At 47.7% G+C, this 25,303-nt stretch overlaps 2 protein-coding genes across 2 annotated transcripts; both read left to right on the plus strand.

Annotated features, from left to right (window-relative positions):
• The first annotated feature begins 740 nt into the window (after positions 1-740).
• On the plus strand, positions 741-2,979 carry LOC132087078 (serine/threonine-protein kinase PAK 1-like). The gene is made up of 6 exons (XM_059493107.1): positions 741-838; positions 1,098-1,215; positions 1,996-2,095; positions 2,367-2,563; positions 2,661-2,798; positions 2,962-2,979. The coding sequence occupies exons 1-6, from the start codon at positions 741-743 to the stop codon at positions 2,977-2,979; spliced, it is 669 nt and encodes a 222-aa protein (XP_059349090.1).
• Positions 2,980-3,897: 918 nt separating this feature from the next.
• LOC132087079 (serine/threonine-protein kinase PAK 1-like) lies at positions 3,898-24,538 on the plus strand. The gene is made up of 16 exons (XM_059493108.1): positions 3,898-3,908; positions 6,294-6,481; positions 7,538-7,599; positions 8,304-8,359; positions 8,659-8,788; positions 9,094-9,130; positions 9,817-9,880; positions 10,514-10,562; positions 10,872-10,984; positions 11,243-11,360; positions 12,132-12,231; positions 12,503-12,699; positions 12,797-12,937; positions 20,407-20,480; positions 21,455-21,579; positions 24,510-24,538. Exons 1-16 carry the CDS (start codon positions 3,898-3,900, stop codon positions 24,536-24,538), a joined length of 1,494 nt encoding a protein of 497 aa, XP_059349091.1.
• The last annotated feature ends 765 nt before the right edge of the window (positions 24,539-25,303 follow it).

Below are 25,303 nucleotides of genomic sequence, written 5' to 3' on the forward strand. Positions count from 1 at the left end.
CCAAGAAAGGTCAGATTGTCAAGGACAGTCTTCTGACTCAAATTGTTCTCCCTTTTTTGACACACACATGCATGCACACCCGCACAAGGAGAGAGCTCCCCTTAGGTTCTGAAATGACCTGGCAGGGTGTGCGCCTTGGAGATTTCCAGCGGCCCTTGGTCTTCATGCTGCACCTTAGTGTTCCCTTGGACAGCCCTCCCCGCATGGCAGAGGGCTCACGGGCTAACATGCTGTTGGCCGAAGAGATGCTGCAGCCAGGCATTTTTTCTAAGGAAGGCGTCCAGGCAGCCTGGGGAGATCTGCTGCCTGGGCTTGCTTTCACTGCCAGAGGGATAAAGGTCTCTTTCTGCTGCTTTTGTCTTTCTAGAGGGTTTGGAGCTGTTTATAAAGCCCTTGACACCAGCAGCGGACAACAGGTAAAGTGCCAAGAGCCCCACGCCATTTTGCAGCTCTGGAGCGCTTTGCCCGCTGCTGTGAGCTGTGCTTGGAGGTTTGGGTGGCAGCTCCATGTCTGCAGCAGGGGCTGTTCCTCTGAAATACAGTCTAGGCTCAGGGGGCAGAATGCATTTGGGATGGCTTTTGGTGCTTCTGCTAAGCTCTGCTGTCTAGTGACAAGGCACTTTGGCCCAGCGTGCTGCCTCATCGCACCAGCACTCGCTCTGTGCTCCTTGTGATCTCGAGCAGGGTGCGTCTTCTCAAGGTACCGGTAGCCAATGTCATTGCAGGTGGCAATCAAGATCATGTCACTCGAAGAGGAGATGTCCGAGGAGCTGGCTGCCAATGAAATCCTGGCCATGAGGGACAACAGGAGTCCCAATATCGTTACCTACTTAGACAGGTTGGCATATTCTGGTGTCAATGTAGCTTTTAGCTGGTGCAAGCGCAAAGAGACGATGCCCTTTGGTCGCTGGCAGAGAACAGAGCTGGGGATGATTTCTCTGCGTGTCTCCAGAGCGTGGGAGGAGGTGGAGCTGGTGTTCAACAGTCTCTTGTGGCACCCGTAGCTTGGAGAGCAGCTGCAAAAACCTGTCTCAGGCCCTGGGGTGACTGAGGCTATGCCCATTCTGTTGCTCCATGCCGTGGTTTTCTTCTTTCAGCTACCTGGTGGATGCGGAGCTCTGGCTGGCCATGGAGTTCATGGACGGCGGCACCTTGTTTGATGTGCTGAGGGCAGTGTACCTGGAGGAAGGACAGATAGGCGCTGTCTGTCGGGAGGTGAGGGATCCCGCTTGTGCTTGCCCAAGACTGCCCGGATGCTGCTTGTCAGCTGGAGCTTAAGGAGAGCCGAGATTTCTTGCTCTCACCTTTCTTTTGCTGCTGCTGCTGCTGCTGCTGCTGCTGCTGCTGTCACGCCACACAGGAGAAGAAAGAGCATGGGAAGTGTACTGCCTGCTGGTGCCCTCGCACTCCTCAGGCTCTGTTCTTGCACTCTTCCATCCTGTCTGTCCTCTGGCCTTGGTGCTCGCTCACTGGCTCAATTTCTCTTTCTTCCTCTTCTCAGCTTTGCCTGGGAATGTTTGCCTGGAGCCTGTCTGTCTGTCCTACATTGCTTGCCACTGGAAGGCAGCATGCGGGTGGCAGAATTTCAAGCTAAGGGCAAAGAGCTGTCCTCAGCTTCAAAGGCTACCATTGCAGCCTGCATGGCGATGCATTGTGGAACAGCTCGAAGGTGCTGCTGTCACCAGCAGCTTCCTCTTCTGCTGCCACTAGGCTTCCCCAAAATTCTTTGCCGTCCCGCCTCCCAGCCAAAAGTGGCGCGCATCCTAACCAAGGCTGGTGGAACTTTTGGGAGCCCAGACGCCTTTGCTTGAAAATCTAGAAAAAACTTCCAAGAGTGTTGAAGCAGCAAGCTCTTCATGGTGACAGCAGCGTGATGTTTCGCCCTGGCTCACAATTCCCTGAGAAAGCCGCCAATCCCCTTGAGCTCTTTCCTTGCGGGTGGGATGAAATCAGATCCTGCAGGTTAACTTTCCCTCCCTCCTTTTTCTCTCTCAGTGCCTGCAAGGACTGCATTTCCTTCATTCCCGCCAAGTCATCCACAGAGACATCAAAAGTTGCAACGTCCTGGTGAGCACGGACGGATCCGTCAAGTTGGGTGGGTATCCCTGCTGGGCTGCAGCATGTCCAGCATATGCCGTGCGCTTGCATTTTGGTGACGGCCACTGGGGCAGAAGCGCGGCTTGGCCAGTGCGTGAATCGTCAGGGTGTTTTTGAAGCGGCCGATGCCTTATTTGCCTGGCTCCAGGCACGTGGAAGGAGAGCTCAGCTGCTTTTTCAGTTAGATTCAGCATGGCCTGGTCAGGGCAATGGTTTTGGCTGCTTTGCCAGTGGTAGCTGGCTTTGACAGGCTTTGTTTTTGTCCTCAGGTGACTTTGGCCTCTGTGCTCAGCTCAGCCCTGAGCACAGCAAGCGCAGCTCCAGCGTCGGCACTCCCAGCTGGATGGCACCGGAGGTGGTGAGAGGAGAAGCCTACGGCCCCAAAGTGGACATCTGGTCCCTGGGGATCATGGGGCTGGAAATGGTGGAAGGGGAAGCTCCTTACCAGCGGGAAGCCCGTCTCCGGGTAAGGTGCAGCTTAGCAAGAGGGCTCTGTGTGGAGAGAGCTGTGTGTGGCTAGCAAAGGAGCAGGTGGAGTGTCCTCTTGCATCCATGTGCTGTAGGTTTTTGAACTGCTAGAAAGGAACGGGCCCCCAAAACTGCAGAACCCCAGGCACCACTCGGCTCTCCTGCGCGACTTCCTCCGCTGCTGCCTGCAGGCAGATGAGGACAGGCGCTGGTCTGCCCAGGAGCTCCTACAGGTAAGAAAAAGCAAAGGGGCAAAAAGCCCTGGCAGCTGAGGACACCTGCATGAAGGGATGAGGAGGAGGAGGAGTGTGGGCCACGTGGCACAGAAAGCTGCCAGGACAGGAAGGCGCAGGGGGACATGCTGCCCTCAGTGCTCTTTGTGTGTCTTGCTGGTAGCCAGGGAATCCTGCTTGAGCCCGCAGGCTCAAGTGATCCTGGAAAGTAAGAGTTCCTTTCTTTGTTCTTTTTCCTCTGGGCAGCATCCCTTCGTGACCTTAGGCGATCCTGCCTCCAGCCTGGCTGCTCTGATCATCTCAGCCAAGCAAGTGCAGGAAGACTGGAGAGGAGACACCTGCGCCTGAGGAGGCCCTGATGCCCCGCCAGCCAAGAGGAGGGAAAAGGGGATGTGTCATCTTTAGGCAGAGCTTCAGCCATCCCCCGAGGTTGAAGAGGAGCTGTGCCGTAGCTAGGAAACATGATAGTGTAGATATTTGCTCAGTTTAGCTGTTAGGTTAGCTGTTAGGTTAGCTGTTAGGTTAGGTTGGGTTGGTTAGCATTTGGTTGGATTAGATTAGGTTAGGTTAGGTTAGGTTAGGTTAGATATGTTGTTAGGTTCAATTTAAAGCTCTGTTGTTTTTCTTTCTGCAAAAGATGAAAATTGAAAAAAATTAGGAAATATAGGGATCAACTTTTAAGGACTATAGAACGTAGACAGCTTGGATAGTAGAGGATTGTTTAGCTTAGGATAGAGTGTTGTTAATTTAGGGAAGCTTTGAAGTAGAAATGAAAGAATTGTCATAATAAGAATTAAGCAGTGAGAGGAAAAGCTGGGCTGCAGCAGAACTGGAGCCTGCAGGCGCTCCAAGCTGTCAGCCTGAGCAGGCCACCTGCAGGACAGAATGATGAAGATGAAGAAGCAGCGAGGGGATACTTTGTTTCAGCCCGAGTGTCAATAAAAGTCGAAAATATCCAGAGTGTTGTAAGACTCCCTTCCTTGCCAGGCTGTAGCTAAGTGGACAGTCCCTTTCAGAGGCCCAAAGAACATAGTGAGGTAAGCAGCTTTGCTTACCTGAAGTGTGGCATGCCTGTGGGAAGCTGAGAGACCTACAGGTAATGAACACCAGGTAATGAGCTGCCATTCAGGACAGCACTAGGAGGCAGATGTGCAGTCCTTTCTGGGCCTCTTGTCTTGATCAGATGTCAGGCTGATCAGCAGCAATCACCATTTTGTTGCCACCCTCCTCTCACTATGTCACCTGTGGGATGGAATGGCATTCTCACAGCAGCAGCATCTGGCATTTCCTCCCTGCTTCTCTTTTCCCTGCTTTTCACCCCAGACCCCCAGGGACCCTCTGGGCCAGCCTCATCCCCTATAGGGGTGTGCAACCACCAGGGCCTCCTGCAGAGCCCCATTCCCACTCTGCTGCCTCCTTGGCCTTTTCCCACCTCTGGGCCAGCCTGCTGTTGCCAGGTGTTGGAAACATGCACACAGCTTAGCACACCTGTCATTGAGCAATTTGATGCAGGAGCCCCTGCTGAGCACGGCTCCCCACCCCGGCTCTTTTCCCACCCAGCTGTGGCTCCATTTCGCCTCCATCTGCTGGCATACCCACTGTGAGGGACTGCTCAGGGACTGGATGCTCCTTGAATGTTGCCCACAGGCCTGATTTCCACGCCTCCCCATTCCTCCTACCCCTAAGGCTGCCTCAGCCGTCTGAACACAAGTTTTCTTACTCTAATGGCTTCCTGTGCTTTCCTTGATACTGTAAGCAGAAGTACACCGTTTTGATTGTCTTTCTTCTAGAATTAATAAAAATAAGTTTGAAGTACTCCTAGATTTTGCCATTTCAAACTTGAGGCAAGTGCACAAAGTAGAGAAGCTTTCTGTGCAGCTTTTCAGTTAATTTGAGGTCCCCTTACTCTTCACTCACTTTCAGCATATCTGTTGATTTTCCTTTGCTCTCATCTTTTAAGCTTCATCCCTTGTCTATCGATCTGCAAAAATAGCCTGTAAACCCAACGCAAATTTACTATCCTTTGTATTTTTCCTCTTCTGGAAAAGCTGAGGCTCGTGTGATCTTCTCCTGTGATCTAGACTTTGATTCCCATCTTGGCTCTGCCGAAGTGCAGAACAAATGTAATTTATTGCCTGCTAGTAGGATCTGCTAGCAAAGGTCACATTTAGAGCTAAGCATGATGCTTCTCTCCCTCCGTTGAATACACATCTTTGTGTCAAGGCCTGGTGACTTCCAGGAGCACCTGGAAGCTCCTGCCAAGGACAAAAGTCTCACTCTTGCTGGTTTTGACACTGATTTGTTGGTAGGATTTTGATCTATGTCGACAGTGATCTACAGGAACTGGATCCTTGACACCAAGTGCCTTCAAGCAACATCTCTAAGCAGAGTGGGCAATGAAGTCCAGATACTAATGAGTTGTGGTTTGTTTTAACTCTGTCTAACATATGGTACACTATCCCAAAACATGTTATTTTTGAGTGTTTCAGGCATTGAAAACTTAGGTTTATTCTTGTCAACACTTTTCTTTCCTCTCTTCAGAAATCTGCATCTCCAGCTACTAATTTCTTTCTCAGCTGGTTGAAAAGTTACCAGTCAGACAAGACTTGTTTCTTGACCCAGAGATGGGGCAAGCGTCACCGTTAGGCCGGACGTGGCATACACACGTGATCAGGGTCCAAGAAGAAAAAGGTTTGTTTGTTTTATTCTGCATGTTCTCCAGCTTATACACTCTTAACAAAGCGTGATCTCAAGTCACTAACTACATCACAATAACTTCTTCTATCCATTGGTGCAAAGCAATTAACGTCAATACAACTGGCAAAAGTTTTACAGAAATTTATAAGGCACGTATGCACATCTACTTCGGCACCTAGTCTAGCATACGCAACTTTTCCTGAATCTCTTCTAATGGGTTTCCATGCTGACGGCCTTGTCTTCTTCCTTGCTATGGATACACTCAAAAACCATCAACTGCTATTTCTTCCATGAACTCAGCTTTGCTTGCAGGCCAGCTGTCAAGCCCCTCCAGAGGTCAGCATGCACCCGCGTGCTCAAGGAGCAACTGCAGCCTACAATAGTCCTGGAAATTTATTATCTTTGCTTCGTTTGCCATCTAAATGTCACTGAAGAAGTTAGGCTTTTCCAAACCAGCTAGGATGCCACCTAGAAGAAGCAGACTTGCTTTCAGTCAAAGCTTTTGGGACCAAGAGTCATGTTTGCTTGCATTGCTTGGATGCCGCTTGGATTGGCGCATTTTCTGAGTTCCCCTGGCATGCCTTGAGCACTGCCTTTGTGAGTGAGGAGAATTTCCCAGGCTTTTCTTTTGCATCAGCTGTACACAAGGTTGTCTTGCTGGGCACAAGAAAGCCACAGAGCAGCTGCCATTGTGAGGTCAAGCCAGAGGTGCCACGTCACAGTGCTGTCAGCACAGCGTTGTCCCGGTGCGCGCCAGGCCTGGTCGTCCAGAGCAGCTCTTCCGCTGGCTCCCTGCAGGAGGATCCTTGTGCTCAAGGAGCTCTCAGCAGACGGCCTGCACCCCGAGAGGAGTCTTGGCTTTCCCTTGGCTGGCACTCAGCGTGCAAATGCGCACAGCACTGCCAAAATGATTGGGCAAGTCTGTGCCGCCGTTTGCACCATCTTTTCTGTTGTCTATTCTGGCTACTACCTGACCCAGCTGACTCGTAAGTAAAGGTTTCTCCTGGGGCTGGCATTGCCTGACTTTTGCTTGGCTCTGCTCTTTATGCCGCAGCAGTGGCCCAGTTTCTTTGGGAACAAAATGGCCGTGAAGGTGCCACCGCTTTGGTCAATGTCCTGCCAGCAGCATCAGCTACAAAGGGGGCATCTGTACTGGGTAGCGTGTGCAGACTATTTGCCATGCAACCTGCAGCGGTTGCCTTCCCTCCCCGGGAGAGTGCGCGGCAGCGGAGTCTGTCATTTCCTCAGCTTGCTGCTTCAAGCAAGACAAGCTGCAAATTGCAGACTCTGAGGGCAGATCCTCACAAGTATTTCTACCAACTCAGTGGTTCTCTCCAGGAGTGAAGGAAAGCACCTTTTGCTCCATATTCTACCCCTTAGAGGCCTTGGCTGCATGACTTGAGCCTTTGATGCTGTGCCAAGACTGCGATTGCCTTGGCCATGCAGCACAAACTCCAGTGCAGGGAGGGTTTGCTGCTGAGCCCAGCAGCTGTTCCTGGGCTGCTTCAGCAGGGAGCTGCCACAGGGAAGGGACCCTTTGTGGAAGCTTTGCTGGGCTATCATCTTCAGCCAAGGGATGGGAATTAGGGCATGCAATTTAAAAGAATGTATATGGAAAATGCAGGAAAGGGAAGCGGGAAATGTAGCTTGAGCTGTTAGGCACAAGAGTAGCTCAAAGTTTTGAAGAGCAGCGGGCATTTCCAGCACCGTCTTCCTATTTCTCTCTTGGCAAAAGAGGCCCAAATGTAGCCAGAGGCTCCTCTAGCGTCCTTCTTGTTCTCTTGCTTGCTGTGGGAAAGAGCTGTTGCTCCTGGAGGCATGTTGGGAAAGGGAAATGCTCTGTGTTGGGACTGCCTTGTGCTGTGGGAGTGGCCAGCACAGGCACTTTTCTAAGGGCCTCTGCTTCCTTTTGCCTTGCTGGCTGCAGGTCACCTGACACGCGGATGGAGACAAGCCTGTCCTTTGGTGAGTGGCAAAGGAAGCTGAGACGTTGCTGGCGTGTGAGAATTGTGCAGCAATTCTGCCAGCTTGGCCTGTTGCAGCCGAGTGTGGAGTGCCGGCGTGGGAGGCTGAAGGAAAGGCCAGCTGCCCGGTGGCATCAGCAGTAGCAAAGGGAGCACTGGCTGTTTGCTGATTTTCCAGTGAAAAGCCTTTCAAGAGATGAAAGGCAAAAGGGACAGCTCCAAGGCATCTTGCTGCTTCTAGGCAGCAGGGAAGCTCAAATGCACAGCAAGATGGAGTAGCAGCTCGTTCAGCCAGCTTCCTCGGCTTTGCGTGACTCAGAGGCCCACTTGTATCAAAGTCTATGATTTGCCCTTCTTCTGGGTGCTTTCCCAGCTCAATAGAAAGCAGCTCCTAAGGCACTGGCTTTTGCCCATCTCTCTCACTTCTGTCTGCCTGCAGGGCACAACAGCAGGGTCAGCAGCTCCTCTGGCTGCCTCTGTCATTGAGGAAGAGGATGAAGAGGAGCAAAGGAAGATGAAACCTTCAGCCGCTGTCCCTTCACAGCCTGAACTTGCAGAGCCAGTAAGTGACAGCTGAGCTTGGCACTGCCTTTGGCGCAGGGCCAGGCTACCCGTTTTGGAGCAGCCCTTGTTGCTCATGGCTGAAGATGCTGGCAGCCGTGTGCCTGCTGTGACGTAGTGCGGCTTCAGGCAAGCCGGGGAGCCCTGGCCAATGGGTTCTGAAGTTTGACATTGAAGCTGGGATGCTGAGAGGGCGCCAGAGTGTCTCTTGGGATCAGACAGGAGGCAGCATTGAGTGACTCTCAGTGCAGGAGTCAGCCCCTTGTGCCCGTTGTCAGTGCAGGCTGCCTGTGGTCAGCGGACAGCGCGGCCCAAATACGCAGTTGACAGCCTTGCAGGGTACCTGGCAGACACTGGCCCCTGGAAGGGACCTGCTGTCTCCGTGGACTAATTAGCTTCAGGCTGTGCTTCACTTCCAGCCGGTCAGAGCAGAGTTTGGAGAGGAGAATCCTCGGCAGCCCTGCATTGTAAAAGGGCGGGCGGGTCTGGGCAGGGCTGGAAGGCGGCTCCCAAGGGCCGCTCTCTAAAGGCTGCCATAGAGAAGGGAAATCTGTGAAACAGATCAGAGAAGGGACACCCTGCGGGCTTCTGAGCAGACTGTTGCCTGCCAACTCCAGGCTGATTTCATTCCGGCCCAGGAAAAGACAGGAGGAGGAAAGCAGCGAGGCTCTCGGGCCCTTCTCTGATCTCTTTGTGGATTTGGCAGCCCCATCGATACCTTGTTGCCAGTGTCTTACAGAAAAGCTGAACACGTGGAGCATGGAGGTGGTCGGGAGGGGCTGGATCCAAGTAGCCTTTGGGCTTCTCCCGAAGGTGCCTTTGAGAAGGGGACATGGGAACTGCTCCAGCTGGAGAGGCCTGGCCGTGGCTGGCAGCACCTTCCCAAGGCCTTGCTTTTGCTGTGCGCTTAGGGGGGGGCATGAGTGCCAGCCACCCTTCTGACGGGCAATCCTTTCTTGTCCCAGCGCAAGACAGGCTCTGCCATTCAACCTGGTGCTGCCGGACCAGCATGGCCTGCAGCAGCCAGCTCAAGCCCCGCTGCCGGCACTTCCTGCAGCAGCGCAGCCCAGCAGCCCGAGATGAGGGAGGAGCAGGGCCTGAAGACACTGAGTACGTTCCGTCTGGTGCATTTGTTGTCTGCCAGAGCAGGGTCTTGTGCGAGTGTCTGGGTGTAGGCTGCGCCAGATGCTGCCCCTCGGTCTCAGAGGCACTTAGGCCTCTCTGCAGAAGGTGTTGTACTGCTCTGAGGAAGTGCGGCAGCACTCAGGGAGTCCCTGCTGCCTGTGAGGGCGGCTGGGCCTGGCTTGGCCCTGCCTGGGCTGCCTTCTGGGCCAAAGGCAAAAGCAGAGATTGTTTCTGCTTGAGCAGAAGGCTGGCACCTAGCAAGTGACTATTGCCCAGGGAGCTGTCTGGCCCCAGGTGTTTTCTGGCTCTGGTTCTTACTCCTCCTCCGGCGCAGACACTTTGTGCCCCTGGCAGTGGACCAGCCAGTGATGGTGGATGTGACTGTGGAGGCTGCAAAAGCCCTTGCTTACCTCTTAGGGCCCCCTTCTTAAGGGCTCATCATTAAGGCTGATCACATGGGATGCTGCTCTTGAAAGAAATCAAGGCCTTCTTGGAAAGGCCACCTGATGAAAGGTGGAGAAGATGGCCCTCCCACTTGCTGGTCTCAGCAGCGGGAAGCCGCGGGACCGCAAAGGGCCCAGAGCTGCGGGCAGTGGGGCTGCCTTTGGGACGCTCTGGGCAGCAGCGTCTCTGTGTGCGAGTGAGCGCCCTGCACTGCTTTTGTCTTTCAGGGAGCATCGTGAGCCCGGGCCGGCCAACGGGCAAATACACGGCATTTGAGGAACTCGGGCGAGGGTAAGCATGACGTCAGCTGATTTTACAAAAGTGTGGGCCAGGTCTTTGGCTGGTGCAATATCAAGCGTGAAGTCAGGCAAGCCCCAGTCATGGTCAGGCTCCGGCTTGACCTCGTGTCGCCTGCCTGGACTGCTCGGTCAGAGCAATGCAAAGGCCTCATCAAAGACAAGTTGATGCTGGCAGTGTCTTGCTTGCAGCAGTGAGGAGCAGGAGCTGGGAGAAGCCCTGGCCCTGCAGCTTTGTGGCCTGAAAGAGCACCTTGCCATCCAAGAAAGGTCAGATTGTCAAGGACAGTCTTCTGACTCAAATTGTTCTCCCTTTTTTGACACACACATGCACGCACACCCACACAAGGAGAGAGTTCCCCTTAGGTTCTGAAATGACCTGGCAGGGTGTGCGCCTTGGAGATTTCCAGCGGCCCTTGGTCTTCATGCTGCACCTTAGTGTTCCCTTGGACAGCCTGCCCCGCATGGCAGAGGGCTCACGGGCTAACATGCTGTTGGCCGAAGAGATGCTGCAGCCAGGCATTTTTTCTAAGGAAGGCGTCCAGGCAGCCTGGGGAGATCTGCTGCCTGGGCTTGCTTTCACTGCCAAAGGGATAAAGGTCTCTTTCTGCTGCTTTTGTCTTTCTAGAGGGTTTGGAGCTGTTTATAAAGCCCTTGACACCAGCAGCGGACAACAGGTAAAGTGCCAAGAGCCCCACGCCATTTTGCAGCTCTGGAGCGCTTTGCCCGCTGCTGTGAGCTGTGCTTGGAGGTTTGGGTGGCAGCTCCATGTCTGAAGCAGGGCCTGTTCCTCTGAAATACAGTCTAGGCTCAGGGGGCAGAATGCATTTGGGATGGCTTTTGGTGCTTCTGCTAAGCTCTGCTGTCTAGTGACAAGGCACTTTGGCCCAGCGTGCTGCCTCATTGCACCAGCAATCGCTCCGTGCTCCTTGTGATCTCGAGCGGGGTGCGTCTTCTCAAGGTACCGGTGGCCAATGTCATTGCAGGTGGCAATCAAGATCATGTCACTCGAGGAGGAGATGTCCGAGGAGCTGGCTGCCAATGAAATCCTGGCCATGAGGGACAACAGGAGTCCCAATATCGTTACCTACTTAGACAGGTTGGCATATTCTGGTGTCAATGTAGCTTTAGCTGGTGCAAGCGCAAAGAGACGATGCCCTTTGGTCACTGGCAGAGAACAGAGCTGGGGATGATTTCTCTGCGTGTGTCCAGAGCGTGGGAGGAGGTGGAGCTGGTGTTCAACAGTCTCTTGTGGCACCCGTAGCTTGGAGAGCAGCTGCAAAAACCTGTCCCAGGCCCTGGGGTGACTGAGGCTGTGCTCATTCTGTTTCTCCATGCCGTGGTTTTCTTCTTTCAGCTACCTGGTGGATGCGGAGCTCTGGCTGGCCATGGAGTTCATGGACGGCGGCACCTTGTTTGATGTGCTGAGGGCAGTGTACCTGGAGGAAGGACAGATAGGCGTTGTCTGTCGGGAGGTGAGGGATCCCGCTTGTGCTTGCCCAAGACTGCCCGGATGCTGCTTGTCAGCTGGAGCTTAAGAAGAGCCAAGATTTCTTGCTCTCACCTTTCTTTTGCTGCTGCTGCTGCTGCTGCTGCTGTCAGGCCACACAGGAGAAGAAAGAGCATGGGAAGTGTACTGCCTGCCGGTGCCCTCGCACTCCTCAGGCTCTGTTCTTGCACTCTTCCATCCTGTCTGTCCTCTGGCCTTGGTGCTCGCTCACTGGCTCAATTTCTCTTTCTTCCTCTTCTCAGCTTTGCCTGGGAATGTTTGCCTGGAGCCTGTCTCTCTGTCCTACTTTGCTTGCCACTGGAAGGCAGCATGCGGGTGGCAGAATTTCAAGCTAAGGGCAAAGAGCTGTCCTCAGCTTCAAAGGCTACCATTGCAGCCTGCATGGCGATGCATTGTGGAACAGCTCGAAGGTGCTGCTGTCACCAGCAGCTTCCTCTTCTGCTGCCACTAGGCTTCCCCAAAATTCTTTGCCGTGCCGCCTCCCAGCCAAAGGTGGCGCGCTTCCTACCCAAGGCCGGTGGAACTTTTGGGAGCCCAGATGCCTTTGCTTGGAAATCTAGAAAAAACTTCCAAGAGTGTTGAAGCAGCAAGCTCTTCATGGTGACAGCAGCGTGATGTTTTGCCCTGGCTCACAATTCCCTGAGAAAGCCGCCAATCCCCTTGAGCTCTTTCCTTGCGGGTGGGATGAAATCAGATCCTGCAGGTTAACTTTCCCTCCCTCCTTTTTCTCTCTCAGTGCCTGCAAGGACTGCATTTCCTTCATTCCCGCCAAGTCATCCACAGAGACATCAAAAGTTGCAACGTCCTGGTGGGCACGGACGGATCCGTCAAGTTGGGTGGGTATCCCTGCTGGGCTGCAGCATGTCCAGCATATGCCGTGTGCTTGCATTTTGGTGACGGCCACTGGGGCAGAAGCGCGGCTTGGCCAGTGCGTGAATCGTCAGGGTGTTTTTGAAGCGGCCGATGCCTTATTTGCCTGGCTCCAGGCACGTGAAAGGAGAGCTCAGCTGCTTTTTCAGTTAGATTCAGCATGGCCTGGTCAGGGCAATGGTTTTGGCTGCTTTGCCAGTGGTAGCTGGCTTTGACAGGCTTTGTTTTTGTCCTCAGGTGACTTTGGCCTCTGTGCTCAGCTCAGCCCTGAGCACAGCAAGCGCAGCTCCAGCGTCGGCACTCCCAGCTGGATGGCACCGGAGGTGGTGAGAGGAGAAGCCTACGGCCCCAAAGTGGACATCTGGTCCCTGGGGATCATGGGGCTGGAAATGGTGGAAGGGGAAGCTCCTTACCAGCGGGAAGCCCGTCTCCGGGTAAGGTGCAGCTTAGCAAGAGGGCTCTGTGTGGAGAGAGCTCTGTGTGGCTAGCAAAGGAGCAGGTGGAGTGTCCTCTTGCATCCATGTGCTGTAGGTTTTTGAACTGCTAGAAAGGAACGGGCCCCCAAAACTGCAGAACCCCAGGCACCACTCGGCTCTCCTGCGCGACTTCCTCCGCTGCTGCCTGCAGGCAGATGAGGACAGGCGCTGGTCTGCCCAGGAGCTCCTACAGGTAAGAAAAAGCAAAGGGGCAAAAAGCCCTGGCAGCTGAGGACACCTGCATGAAGGGATGAGGAGGAGGAGGAGGAGTGTGGGCCACGTGGCACAGAAAGCTTGCCAGGACAGGAAGGCGCAGGGGGACATGCTGCCCTCAGCGCTCTTTGTGTGTCTTGCTGGTAGCCAGGGAATCCTGCTTGAGCCCGCAGGCTCAAGTGATCCTGGAAAGTAAGAGTTCCTTTCTTTGTTCTTTTTCCTCTGGGCAGCATCCCTTCGTGACCTCAGGTGATCCTGCCTCCAGCCTGGCTGCTCTGATCATCTCAGCCAAGCAAGTGCAGGAAGACTGGAGAGGAGACACCTGCGCCTGAGGAGGCCCTGATGCCCCGCCAGCCAAGAGGAGGGAAAAGGGGATGTGTCATCTTTAGGCAGAGCTTCAGCCATCCGCCGAGGTTGAAGAGGAGCTGTGCCGTAGCTAGGAAACATGATAGCGTAGATATTTGCTCAGTTTAGCTGTTAGGTTAGCTGTTAGGTTAGCTGTTAGGTTAGGCTGGGTTAGGTAGCATAGGTTGGATTAGATTAGGTTAGGTTAGGTTAGGTTAGGTTAGGTTAGGTTAGGTTAGATATGTTGTTAGGTTCAATTTAAAGCTCTGTTGTTTTTCTTTCTGCAAAAGATGAAAATTGAAAAAAATTAGGAAATATAGGGATCAACTTTTAAGGACTATAGTACGTAGACAGCTTGGATAGTAGAGGATTGTTTAGCTTAGGATAGAGTGTTGTTAATTTAGGGAAGCTTTGAAGTAGAAATGAAAGAATTGTCATAATAAGAATTAAGCAGTGAGAGGAAAAGCTGGGCTGCAGCAGAACTGGAGCCTGCAGGCGCTCCAAGCTGTCAGCCTGAGCAGGCCACCTGCAGGACAGAATGATGAAGATGAAGAAGCAGCGAGGGGATACTTTGTTTCAGCCCGAGTGTCAATAAAAGTCGAAAATATCCACAGTGTTGTAAGACTACCTTCTTTGCCAGGCTGTAGCTAAGTGGACAGTCCCTTTCAGAGGCCCAAAGAACATAGTGAGGTAAGCAGCTTTGCTTACCTGAAGTGTGGCATGCCTGTGGGAAGCTGAGAGACCTACAGGTAATGAACACCAGGTAATGAGCTGCCATTCAGGACAGCACTAGGAGGCAGATGTGCAGTCCTTTCTGGGCCTCTTGTCTTGATCAGATGTCAGGCTGATCAGCAGCAATCACCATTTTGTTGCCACCCTCCTCTCACTATGTCACCTGTGGGATGGAATGGCATTCTCACAGCAGCAGCATCTGGCATTTCCTCCCTGCTTCTCTTTTCCCTGCTTTTCACCCCAGACCCCCAGGGACCCTCTGGGCCAGCCTCATCCCCTACAGGGGTGTGCAACCACCAGGGCCTCCTGCAGAGCCCCATTCCCACTCTGCTGCCTCCTTGGCCTTTTCCCACCTCTGGGCCAGCCTGCTGTTGCCAGGTGTTGGAAACATGCACACAGCTTAGCACACCTGTCATTGAGCAATTTGATGCAGGAGCCCCTGCTGAGCACGGCTCCCCACCCCGGCCCTTTTCCCACCCAGCTGTGGCTCCATTTCGCCTCCATCTGCTGGCATACCCACTGTGAGGGACTGCTCAGGGACTGGATGCTCCTTGAATGTTGCCCACAGGCCTGATTTCCACGCCTCCCCATTCCTCCTACCCCTAAGGCTGCCTCAGCCGTCTGAACACAAGTTTTCTTACTCTAATGGCTTCCTGTGCTTTACTTGATACTGTAAGCAGAAGTACACCGTTTTGATTGTCTTTCTTCTAGAATTAATAAAAATAAGTTTGAAGTACTCCTAGATTTTGCCATTTCAAACTTGAGGCAAGTGCACAAAGTAGAGAAGCTTTCTGTGCAGCTTTTCAGTTAATTTGAGGTCCCCTTACTCTTCACTCACTTTCAGCATATCTGTTGATTTTCCTTTGCTCTCATCTTTTAAGCTTCATCCCTTGTCTATCGATCTGCAAAAATAGCCTGTAAACCCAACGCAAATTTACTATCCTTTGTATTTTTCCTCTTCTGGAAAAGCTGAGGCTCGTGTGATCTTCTCCTGTGATCTAGACTTTGATTCCCATCTTGGCTCTGCCGAAGTGCAGAACAAATGTAATTTATTGCCTGCTAGTAGGATCTGCTAGCAAAGGTCACATTTAGAGCTAAGCATGATGCTTCTCTCCCTCCGTTGAATACACCTCTTTGTGTCAAGGCCTGGTGACTTCCAGGAGCACCTGGAAGCTCCTGCCAAGGACAAAAGTCTCACTCTTGCTGGTTTTGACACTGATTTGTTGGGAGGATTTTGATCTACGTCGACAGTGATCTACAGGAACTGGATCCTTGACACCAAGTGCCTTCAAGCAACATCTCTAAGCAGAGTGGGCAATGAAGTCCAGATACTAATGAGTTGTGGTTTGTTTTAACTCTGTCTAACATATGGTACACTATCCCAAAACATGTTATTTTTGAGTGTTTCAGGCACTGAAAACTTAGGTTTATTCTTGTCAACACTTATCTTTCCTCTCTTCAGAAATCTGCATGTCCAGCTACTAATTTCTTTCTCAGCTTGTTGAAAAGTTACCAGTCAGACAAGACTTGTTTCTTGACCCAGAGATGGTGTAAGTGTGAGTCATTTTACAAACTTGTATTCTATTTTTAATCCAATGAGGATGGTTAGACCTTAGAGACGTTATAATTCACTCTATCACAACTAATATCTGACTCTTACTCAATTAGAATACATTATAAGACTTTCGTGTCCTATTTTGCTTTTTCTTTTGCCATGCTATAGGTGCCTTAAAACTAGTAATCTAAAACTACTCCTTATCGTTCTGTATACAGTACATACTTCATAGTTGTATATCTGTAATTTTTCTAGTCTTATTTGCAAGGGTATCTTTTCAAACTGTTTTCTAATTCCATTTCTCTCGCAACAATATCTATCCTATTCTCTAATTCGTCATTGCTTGTCTCAAGGTGCTCATTTGGAGATGCATACTGTGTGGGCCTTCTGTCAGTCCCTGAGAGCTGTCTTCCTTTTCCCGCATTTACCAATATACAAGTTTTTTGCTTTAGAGTCAGCCACTGAAATAAAAAATGAACACATATCATGTAATTTCACGATCTGAATGTTAGTGTATGTTGGGATGGGGAGAGAGGGAAAAAGGGAAATTGTTTTAAAATAAACTAAATTTTAAAATGTGGCCCTCATCTAATATTCCAGTATTTGGATTTGAAACTAACTCTCCTCCTTTCTTTGATCACAGCCAAAAAGAATTTTTTGTCTTTCATGTTATGAGCTATACAGAGGATTTCTGGAACTTATCCGTGAATTTGCCAAGGCTTGCTATTTCCTTGCGGTCCCTTGTCATCCTGAGAATGTGGTACCTTTTTGAGTATAAATATAGCAGCCTGAAAAATTCTCCTTCTTCCTTGTTTTCCCTCTAGGAATTCTGTGGAGGATCCACAAGGCATTCTCTGAGAATCCTCTTTAGGTTTGGATTCAGCAGGCCCAGCCTTGTATCATAAGATGCCTACTGTTAATTTCTTGCTATTAGGGAGTTGTGACCGTGTTCACAGGGGTCCAAGGAAGAGGTAAGAGATGAGGATCTGACTCCATGTTTCAGAAGGCTTGATTTATTATTTTATTATACATATTATATTAAAACTATACTAAAAGAGTAGAAGAAAGGATTTCATCAGAAGACTAGCTAAGAATAGAAAAAGAAGGAATCATAACAAAGGCTTGTGTCTCGGACAGAAAGTCCAAGCCAGCTGACTGTGATTGGCCCTTAATTAGAAACATGGGCCCATCAAAGATCCACCTGTTGCATTCCACAGAAGCAGATAACCATTGTTTGCATTTTGTTCCTGAGGCCTCCCCGCTTCTCAGAAGGACAAATCCGAAGAAAAGATTTTTAATAAAAGATGTCTGTGACAGGGAGCAGTGTCTGTTTTGTATCATTCTGATCTAAAATGGAAGCCTTGAACTGAAAAAGAATTTAAAAGTCTTAGTGCAAAGTCAGTGACTTGAAAGTTAGTGACTTCAAGTGAAGTCACTGCTTGCCACCCCAAATACCCACTTTGCAGACATTCAGGCTCAGAAGTGTTTATTTTTATTACCTGGCCACACTTTATCTAGTTGTAAGAATTTATCTTTTTGTTTAATTTTTAAGGTATATATATGAAGTATATATACCCTATATATATATACACTCTATCTATAGTATATATAGTATATAGTATATATACTATATACTATGTATCTCTCTGCTAGAGATCCACAATCCATCTGAATTTTCATTTGGGTGGTGTGTTTAGCGTGCGACTCTACTGTTCCGTGCTAACTGGAAAAAACACACCTTTTCCTCTTACCTGTCAGTGTAATAAAGCCTTCATCCTTTGTGTCCCAACACATGGAGAATTGAATCCTAGCTGAAACTTAGCAGACTGAAAAGTACACAAATGACTGCTTTATTCAAATCCAAATTCCATTTTATATGACTCCTGATTTTCTTTTTTTTTTTCCTAGTAGGTTCTCTTACAAATGCTATAAACCATGAATATGTACAATTTAGTTTTGCATTTAGGTATGATGAATGATAAAGGCAGACCAAAGGAATGTACCAAAAATTAGAATAAAAGAATATAAAGGTAGTTTCACTCCCTTTTATGCCCTTGTTGCTAACAATATTGGCTCGATACATTCTTAAGTATACTCCATTCTGCTTCTTTTTGATTGGTGTATAAATACATGGCAGGAAAAGTGGTTTCCCAGCCTTTTAGAAATGAAAACTTTTCCCATACAGATTTTGGGATGTTCACTTCTTTTTCTTTTTCTTTTTCTTTTTCTTTTTCTTTTTCTTTTTCTTTTTCTTTTTCTTTTTCTTTTTCTTTTTCTTTTTCTTTTTCTTTTTCTTTTTCTTTTTCTTTTTCTTTTTCTTTTTCTTTTTCTTTTTCTTTTTCTTTTTCTTTTTCTTTTTCTTTTTCTTTTTCTTTTTCTTTTCGTTATGCATGACTTAATGGAAAACCAATGAGAAGAATCCATTTCATCGGTGTTGGAAGCCAACTTGATGGGGTGAAATCTGGGAGTTCCCTTGGCTGATTCTGGAGAGCAAACAGGACTCATGTGTATCCATATAATTTTATTTCAGAGCCTTTTCTTCAAAATTATTTCTTTTTTTTTAACTGATATTTAGGCATAGGTTAGGTTCCTCAGGTGGTGGGCTACAAGGAAGAATTTCCTTCTGCCACAGGAGTCAGTGCTCCTGCTGCCTCACCTTCCCCCTCTACTTTCCCTGCAGCATGGTGGAACCTCTGGAACCGCTGTGCCAAGGAAGAGCCCAACTGCCCAACGGCCACAAACTGCCCAACTGCCCAACGGCTGCAGTGCTGTGCCTGTCACCCTGCGGCCCCACTGCTCCTACAGCACTCTAGGGCTGTGTTTGTTCTCACATCTCTCTGGGTGTTGAAAAAGTTTGTGTCTCCAACAGAAAGGTCTCAGCATGGACCATAGGAAGGTACTTGTAGACTTTTAAGTAAAGAGGAGAGCTTTCCTCTACACATTGAATGTTTAACAAATGCAAGCACTGCATAATTTTAAGATGGCAATCTTGTAATTGCTCAAATGAGAAAAGTTTTTCATTTCTTCTTTCACCTAGAATAAAAGTGATGGAGAAAAGGAAGAGGAGTTTTTAGTGGAAAACAGTGCTCCAACTCTTGAGTCACCTTCCGTTGTAGCTGTAGCAGAGCACAGTAACCATCAATCCACTGTCATTGTCTCTGGGAGTCTGCCACCAAATCAAGAAGGGAAACAAAGCACCACAAATGAAATGCATGGCACGGCAGAGGCACAGAATACTGCAGGGCAGATGCAAGATCTCCAGTCTCACCAAAATATTTCTTCAAAAGATTTTGATGCCAGGGTCAGCTCCAGTAGTGGTAATCAATCAGAGCCAGAGCATGCTGAAAATGGTAAAGGAAAGGGTAAAAAGAACTGTCTTCAACCTAAGCTACTTTCATTTTACCATTGCGCATGTATCTTCATTCTGTTATAGTTCTGCTGCTGGGAAGTGAATTTTTGTAGGAAATAGTAGCCTACTGTCTACTTCAAATGTGTGGAAAAGGTGCAATCATCTAGTGAAAAAAAAAATACAACTGCCAGGAAGTTTCTTGGCCTTTTGTTAGGAATTGTGATGGTTTCAATGAGGAAAAAAGTATATAAGAATGATGTTTTAAACTGGACTTGAAAAGAAAGGCCCAAAACAATCTGTAATACAGTGTGTAAGGAATATTTCTTGTAGCAAGATGAAAGCATTTTGAGTGCCCTGCTTATAAGTAGAAGATGCTGTTTCTTGCACAAAACCTGATTCTCTGTAAGCTATTTAATTTGTGGGAGAAAGTGCCGTTATTGCATGTTTGGGAAACCATTGCCCCTTGTGAAGTTAATGTTTTGAAAAATGGAAGTCAAGCTGATATCAAACATTGACCTTCTTAGCTGGGTTTCACATTTGTGTGATTTTGAGATTCATCCTGAGACCACCAGAGAGAAGAGGACAATAAACACAACCAACACTTGTGCACATGATGTCAGTGTATTGCTGCCTGCATTTTAACTGCTGGCAAGGCTGGATTCAAAAGCTTTTTTGTGAAAGTGACTGGCTCTTTTGCTGTTCATCAAAAATACATCAACAAAGATGTGTTGACTGTGATGTAGTGCCTGAAAAACACTGAGGAAGATAATGGTTGCCTGACTATACTCCTTGTTTTTTTCATTGCAACAGACTTAAGTTAACAATTAACTGAATTTCCTCAAAATGCCCTTAAGGTGTGTTACTATAATTCATCTGGAAATGTTGTTCTAAAAGAATGCAATAAAATGTGTTTTGTTCAACAAAGGCAAGAGTTTGAACAAGGTCAATAGGCAGCCATCAAAAAATATATCTCTATCGATTTGTTAATTGTAGATGTACATACTTTGAGAAAAATGCAGAGAAATGCAGGCTTTTTTAAAATTGTTGTTGTTGTTATTTCTATTTCTGTCTACTTTTTGGGGTCTTTTTCCTCCTTTATAGTGTTTAGAGGACAAAAAACCCTTCAAAATGCTCAGGGAAGAGACAGCTCCTCCAAAAAGCAGAAAACAAGCCTCAAAACATCTGTGAACAAAAAGAAGAACAAAAGTAGTAAGTACAGCAGCTCAGTGTGAAATAAAATGTGTGAAAGTTGTTTGAAATTAATATTAGAAAAGGTGAATAGGAGCTAGGACGTAATAATCAGTCTTGCAAAGTCTTTTAAAGACTATATAGCTCCATAAGTAGAAACATGTGGATAATTTTGGCACCTACATGAACACATTACAGTGCCTCTTTGCCTTATTTTCTGATGCAGGCAATTTATTTATGGCTGTGATTCTAAAGCAATAAGTGCACTGCTGTCGTGATCCAGTTGGAGAGTAGAGTGGACTATGGCTATACGAACCTTGAGCAGCTGGATCGTATTCAAGAATCTCCTTCCAGGAAGTGTGTCCCTACCCTACCTCCCTATGTTCACCCACACACACATTCAGTTAAACACCTGCCAGTTTTTGGGATGGATTGTGGAGCCACAGTCTCCTACTTTTATCAGCCTTCTAGGTCTGTAGGACTATGGTTCCCATAAATCCACAGAACAGATCTGAGTCTATGTGCACAACAACTAACTGGCCGGTGTTTCCAGTGCAAGGTTTCCCTTTCCCAGCATGCCAGAATTAGTGGGGTCCCATTACAGACCTGGTTTGAGGTCCTGTACCTGGGCACCCGTGGTGCAGAGAGCTGTGTGCCAAGCTGCTACACCAGGATGGATTCTGTCATGTTAGAGTAAGACAGCTCCTGGTAAGCTTTGGGTTGGGTGGGAAAGTTGTTTTGTAACAATCTACCTTCCCACAGGAAAATGTGGGCAAAGTGGAGAGAGGAAGTCTGATCTAAAAGAACATGATAGTCATTTGCCCAAAGGTTGCAAATGGAGTTTTCAAGTGTGTAAGTATCTTTTTTGAAGCATGCCTCTTGTGGTCTTGTGGTATACTATAAGAAGGCTTTTGGAATTTTCTGGTTTTGAGCATTTTTTACTTCTAAAATCACTCCATCCCCAGTTTGCTTAATTTTGCCATACATCCTGATAGTTTTCCTTTCTTGCTGTTTTACTCCTTGTTCTCTGTTTCTTGCTCTGCCTCTAAGATTTTAAATGTTTAAATCTTCCTCTTCCATTTTGCCATAATGAACCAAGACTTGTTTCGTGTTTCTTGTAAGAAGAAGTTTCAGTGTGTTTGTGTCGGGCAAGATAGCGATAATAAACAGCAGTTTCTGTTTCTCAGCTTTGCTGCCTGCTACCTCAAAGCACATCACTAAGATTTGAGTACCTTCCCCTTCATCAAAGCCTCAGAAGTCTTGGGAACTACTGCAATGCAATAATTAACAGAAATTGTTTAACTTGCAGCTGACTTGCAAAATTTGAGCAGCACCGAGCGCATAACAGTTCTCCAAGCAAAAATGCAGGAAATCCGGAAACGCTACCGGCTGCTGAAAGCTGAGTTGGCTGCCATTGACCGGACAAAGCGTTTAAAGAAAAAAAAAGAGCTGGAAAGTAAGTGCTGAGTACTAAAAAACATCTTTAGAGAGCTAACTTGCATGTCATCTTACTAAGGTTTTAACAAGAGTTGGGTAATCTTTAGGGAGATTACTGCTGTTAGTATGTTTATGATTACTGTTTTTCTGAAAACAGTGGATACAGTTATTTATGACCTTTAGAAGGTCCAGATCAGATACCCAATGATGATGTAAGGGGAGAAACATGAACAAGGCAGTCATTCTAGCTAATTCTGTTAAGGCAGAACTATTTTATACAGGAAACAATATACAGGAAAAAAACTTTTCTAAGCAGCAAAGAAAGAATGGGTTTTAATAACTTCTCATTTTTTGTCAAGTTAGATACATTTCCTGTAGCATTGCCTGTGTGCTTACTTAGTGCTTTCCACTAAGGATTAGGGATTTATTTCAAGAGTGTAAGATACACAATCAATAAAATGTCTAATTTTTCTCAGGCTGCCACATATCTTACTGCAGGAAATGTTCTAGTGTGCCTTGTGCCAAGAGTGTTAAAAGGATAATTTTCTCCATGCCTTGTTCATGCATGCATTTAAGAGTCCATGAGTACATGAAGAACGAGTGAAATCATAGTACAATTTCATGGCTGCAGTCATTGCAAGGGAACTGCAGTTGCTACTTGGTTGCCAGAGGAGGTACAGAATCAGTGGTGGGACAGGGTCCTATCTATGCCGACTCCCAGAGGAAAGAATGAGAATAGTTGACTTGCTGGTGGGTCAGGAATAGGTTCTGGCATCCTCTGGCTGGACTCTTGACCTGCACGGCCGGTCAGTCAGGGCTTTAAGGGGCAACAGTGCCAAAATTGGGGAAAGAGGCTTTTTTTTTCATCACTAGGCATTAAATACTGAAGTCAGTACATTTTAGCCAGGAGAGGGTTCATCTTTTGCAGTAGCCAGGAGAAAGCATGGCTAGGTTATTCCCTACTGCCTCACATCACTGCCAGTGTTATGAATAAGAAGCTTGACTAGGCCAATATTCAAGCAGCAATCAATTATTATTTAATATGGTAAAGTATGAGCAATACAGTGCTGGGTACAGTGGCGGAAGTTTTCCCTCCAACTGCACACCGATAGTTGAGGGTTACAGGTATTTATAGGGGTACTCATCAGCTTTTTCAGCACTTTCTATTTCCAATTCTTACTCATCAGGAATTTTCATTCCAAATTATTACATCAAAATTCTATACACTATTGTGATCTTAGTTTCTCGGGATGTATCTCAAAAGGAGTATCCCCAGATGGTGATGGTCCAGTTTCCAAAAGAAGAAAGACAAATCCCATCTGGTGGAGTCCAGCTCCACCCAGATGGACCCAGATGTGGGTCCACCTTTTAATTGCAGAGACTATAAATCTCATAACAGTGATGTCCAGCTTCCCTTTGGTCAAAACCATAAATCCTTGAGGTGATGTTCATCTTCCTTTCTCAAGCTGTTTTTCTCTGCTTCAATAAGGTGTGAGATAAGCATGTTTCCTTTATATATATATATTCCAAAGCTATAGTTTCAATGATACAAGTAATATTCTAAAATTATACTTCAAAAGGTTATTATTGCAGAGCTTTTTATGGATTAAATGCAAGCAAAAAGCAACATCCTTAACACTTTAGTTCCAATGCTCCTAAATCAACCAGGGTTAATTGCAAACAAGAGATAGATTCAAAATATAGGTTCTTTTTCCATGCTTTATTTCCCTCAGTTATTATTAGAATTCACTGCTCTCCCATTGTCAGGGCCCACACATTTCGCATTCACAAATACACACGTTGCCTGTTTGTACCTGACACAAAACACAACTTTGTATTTTACACCAGGAGCAAGGAAAAGGGACTCTATTCTGGAGAGAAGGAGTTTGTCCAGTCAAGAAAATGTGGCAAAGGGAGCTGTCTAATATTGTTTATTATCCAGGTTGTTTTTTTTCCCATGGAATTTCTTTTTTTCATATACCCTCTGACATTAGTATTGTTGCTGTTACCATTTGGTTTTGTATCTCATTGCTGTTTCAAGTAAGTTGTTCTTATCTTAACCAATAACCATTGCCTTTCATGCCTCCAATACTCCTCTCCAGCATGCTGCAGCAGCATGGGGGAGCAAGAGAGAACAGTGTGTAGTTTGGTAAAGTCTCAGTGGGGGCACTGAACTGGAGAGTATCATTCCTAAACCACAAAAGCCTTATTTGTCTCCCAGTGTAGGCCTTGAAGGGTTGAGATAATAACAGATCTGGCCAGTGTGAGCTGGAAACGATTTGATCTAAGCATTAGTTGTATTAGGTACAGAGCCAGTGGTCACAATGCTGCTGCGCCTACTCATGTGCGTGTGCTACCTAACTCCATGGTGGGTGGAGCATGACTGGGTGCCGCCAAAGCCTCTCTATCATCCCCTCTGCAGCTACACAGGAGAGAGAAAATATAACAAAAGGTTCATGAACTGAGGACCAGGAGAGATCACTCACCAAATACTGTCACAGGCAAAACCAGCTAGAATTAGGGATATTAATGGAATTTATTACTAACAAAATCAGAGAAGGATAATAAGAAATAAAACAAAAACACCTGCCTCCCACCTCTTCCACCTTCCCAGCTCTATGTCCTTCCCTTCAGCATGACAGGGAGACAGGGAATGGACAGTTCAGTTAGTTCATTGTGTGTTTCTGCTGCTGCTCAGGGAGAGGCATCCTTCTTCTGCTCCAGCATGAGGTCCCTCCCACTGGAGACAGTTCTCCATGAACTCCTCCAATGCGACACTATCCCGTCAACAACAGCTCTTCACAAACTGCTGCAACAGGGATTACTCTTCCACTGCGTACTTCAAGAACAGGCTGCTCTAACATGGATCCTCCAAAGGGTCACAAGTCCTACCAGGAAATCTGCTCCAGCATGGGTTCCTCTCTCCATGGGTCTGTGGGTCCCTTCCAGGAACCTGCTTCAGCAGAGGCCTCCCGTGAATTCACAGCCTCTTCTTGGCATTCACCTGAGCCTGACGCTCCTCCGCAGACTGCAGGTGGATCACTGCTCCCCACCTCCTTCCCTGTTTACCTTGGTGTCTGCAGAGTTGTTCCTCTCAAATATTCTTCTGCTCTTCTCTGGCCACAGTTGCATCTGTGCAAAAAGTTTTTTTTTTTCTTCTTCTTGAATATGTTTTTGCAGAGTCATTACCGTGATTTATGATTGGCCCAGCCTTGCCTAGTGACACACCTGTCCTGGATCTAGCTGGAATTGTCTCTGCCAGACAGCAAGGAAGGTTCCAGCAGCCTCTCACAGAAGCCATCCCTGTATCCCTCCCAGTACCAAAATAGAAACTAAATACGTTTCCATATATGTACTGTGTGCCCATTGTGTTTCTTTTTCAATGCATGGAGAGGGATCAGGATTGCTCCGTTGCACTCTCTGATATTAGCTCATAACATGATAATATCAAGGGTCATTTGGGATGTGAATTCAGTATTGCTCTCCTACCCTTAACTAAGGTGCTACCCTTGGGAGCCAATTATTAAAAGCATCCAGAGAGAGGAAAGAGGAGGATGATTTTCCCCAACCTTTTGCCTCCTTTTACCCCTTCACGCCTATTATAACAGCTTTTAGGAATTCTGAATTCCCTTTAGATGTTAAGGAAAGTATGTTCTTATTGCTAGGTCTGCTAGGTCTCCTCAGTGCAGTGCACACCATATTTAGAGCCAAGAAAGATTTCTAGGGAGGTTATTCAGAGATCT

Source organism: Ammospiza nelsoni, chromosome Z, assembly GCF_027579445.1.
Source record: "Ammospiza nelsoni isolate bAmmNel1 chromosome Z, bAmmNel1.pri, whole genome shotgun sequence".
Lineage (NCBI taxonomy): Eukaryota > Metazoa > Chordata > Aves > Passeriformes > Passerellidae > Ammospiza > Ammospiza nelsoni.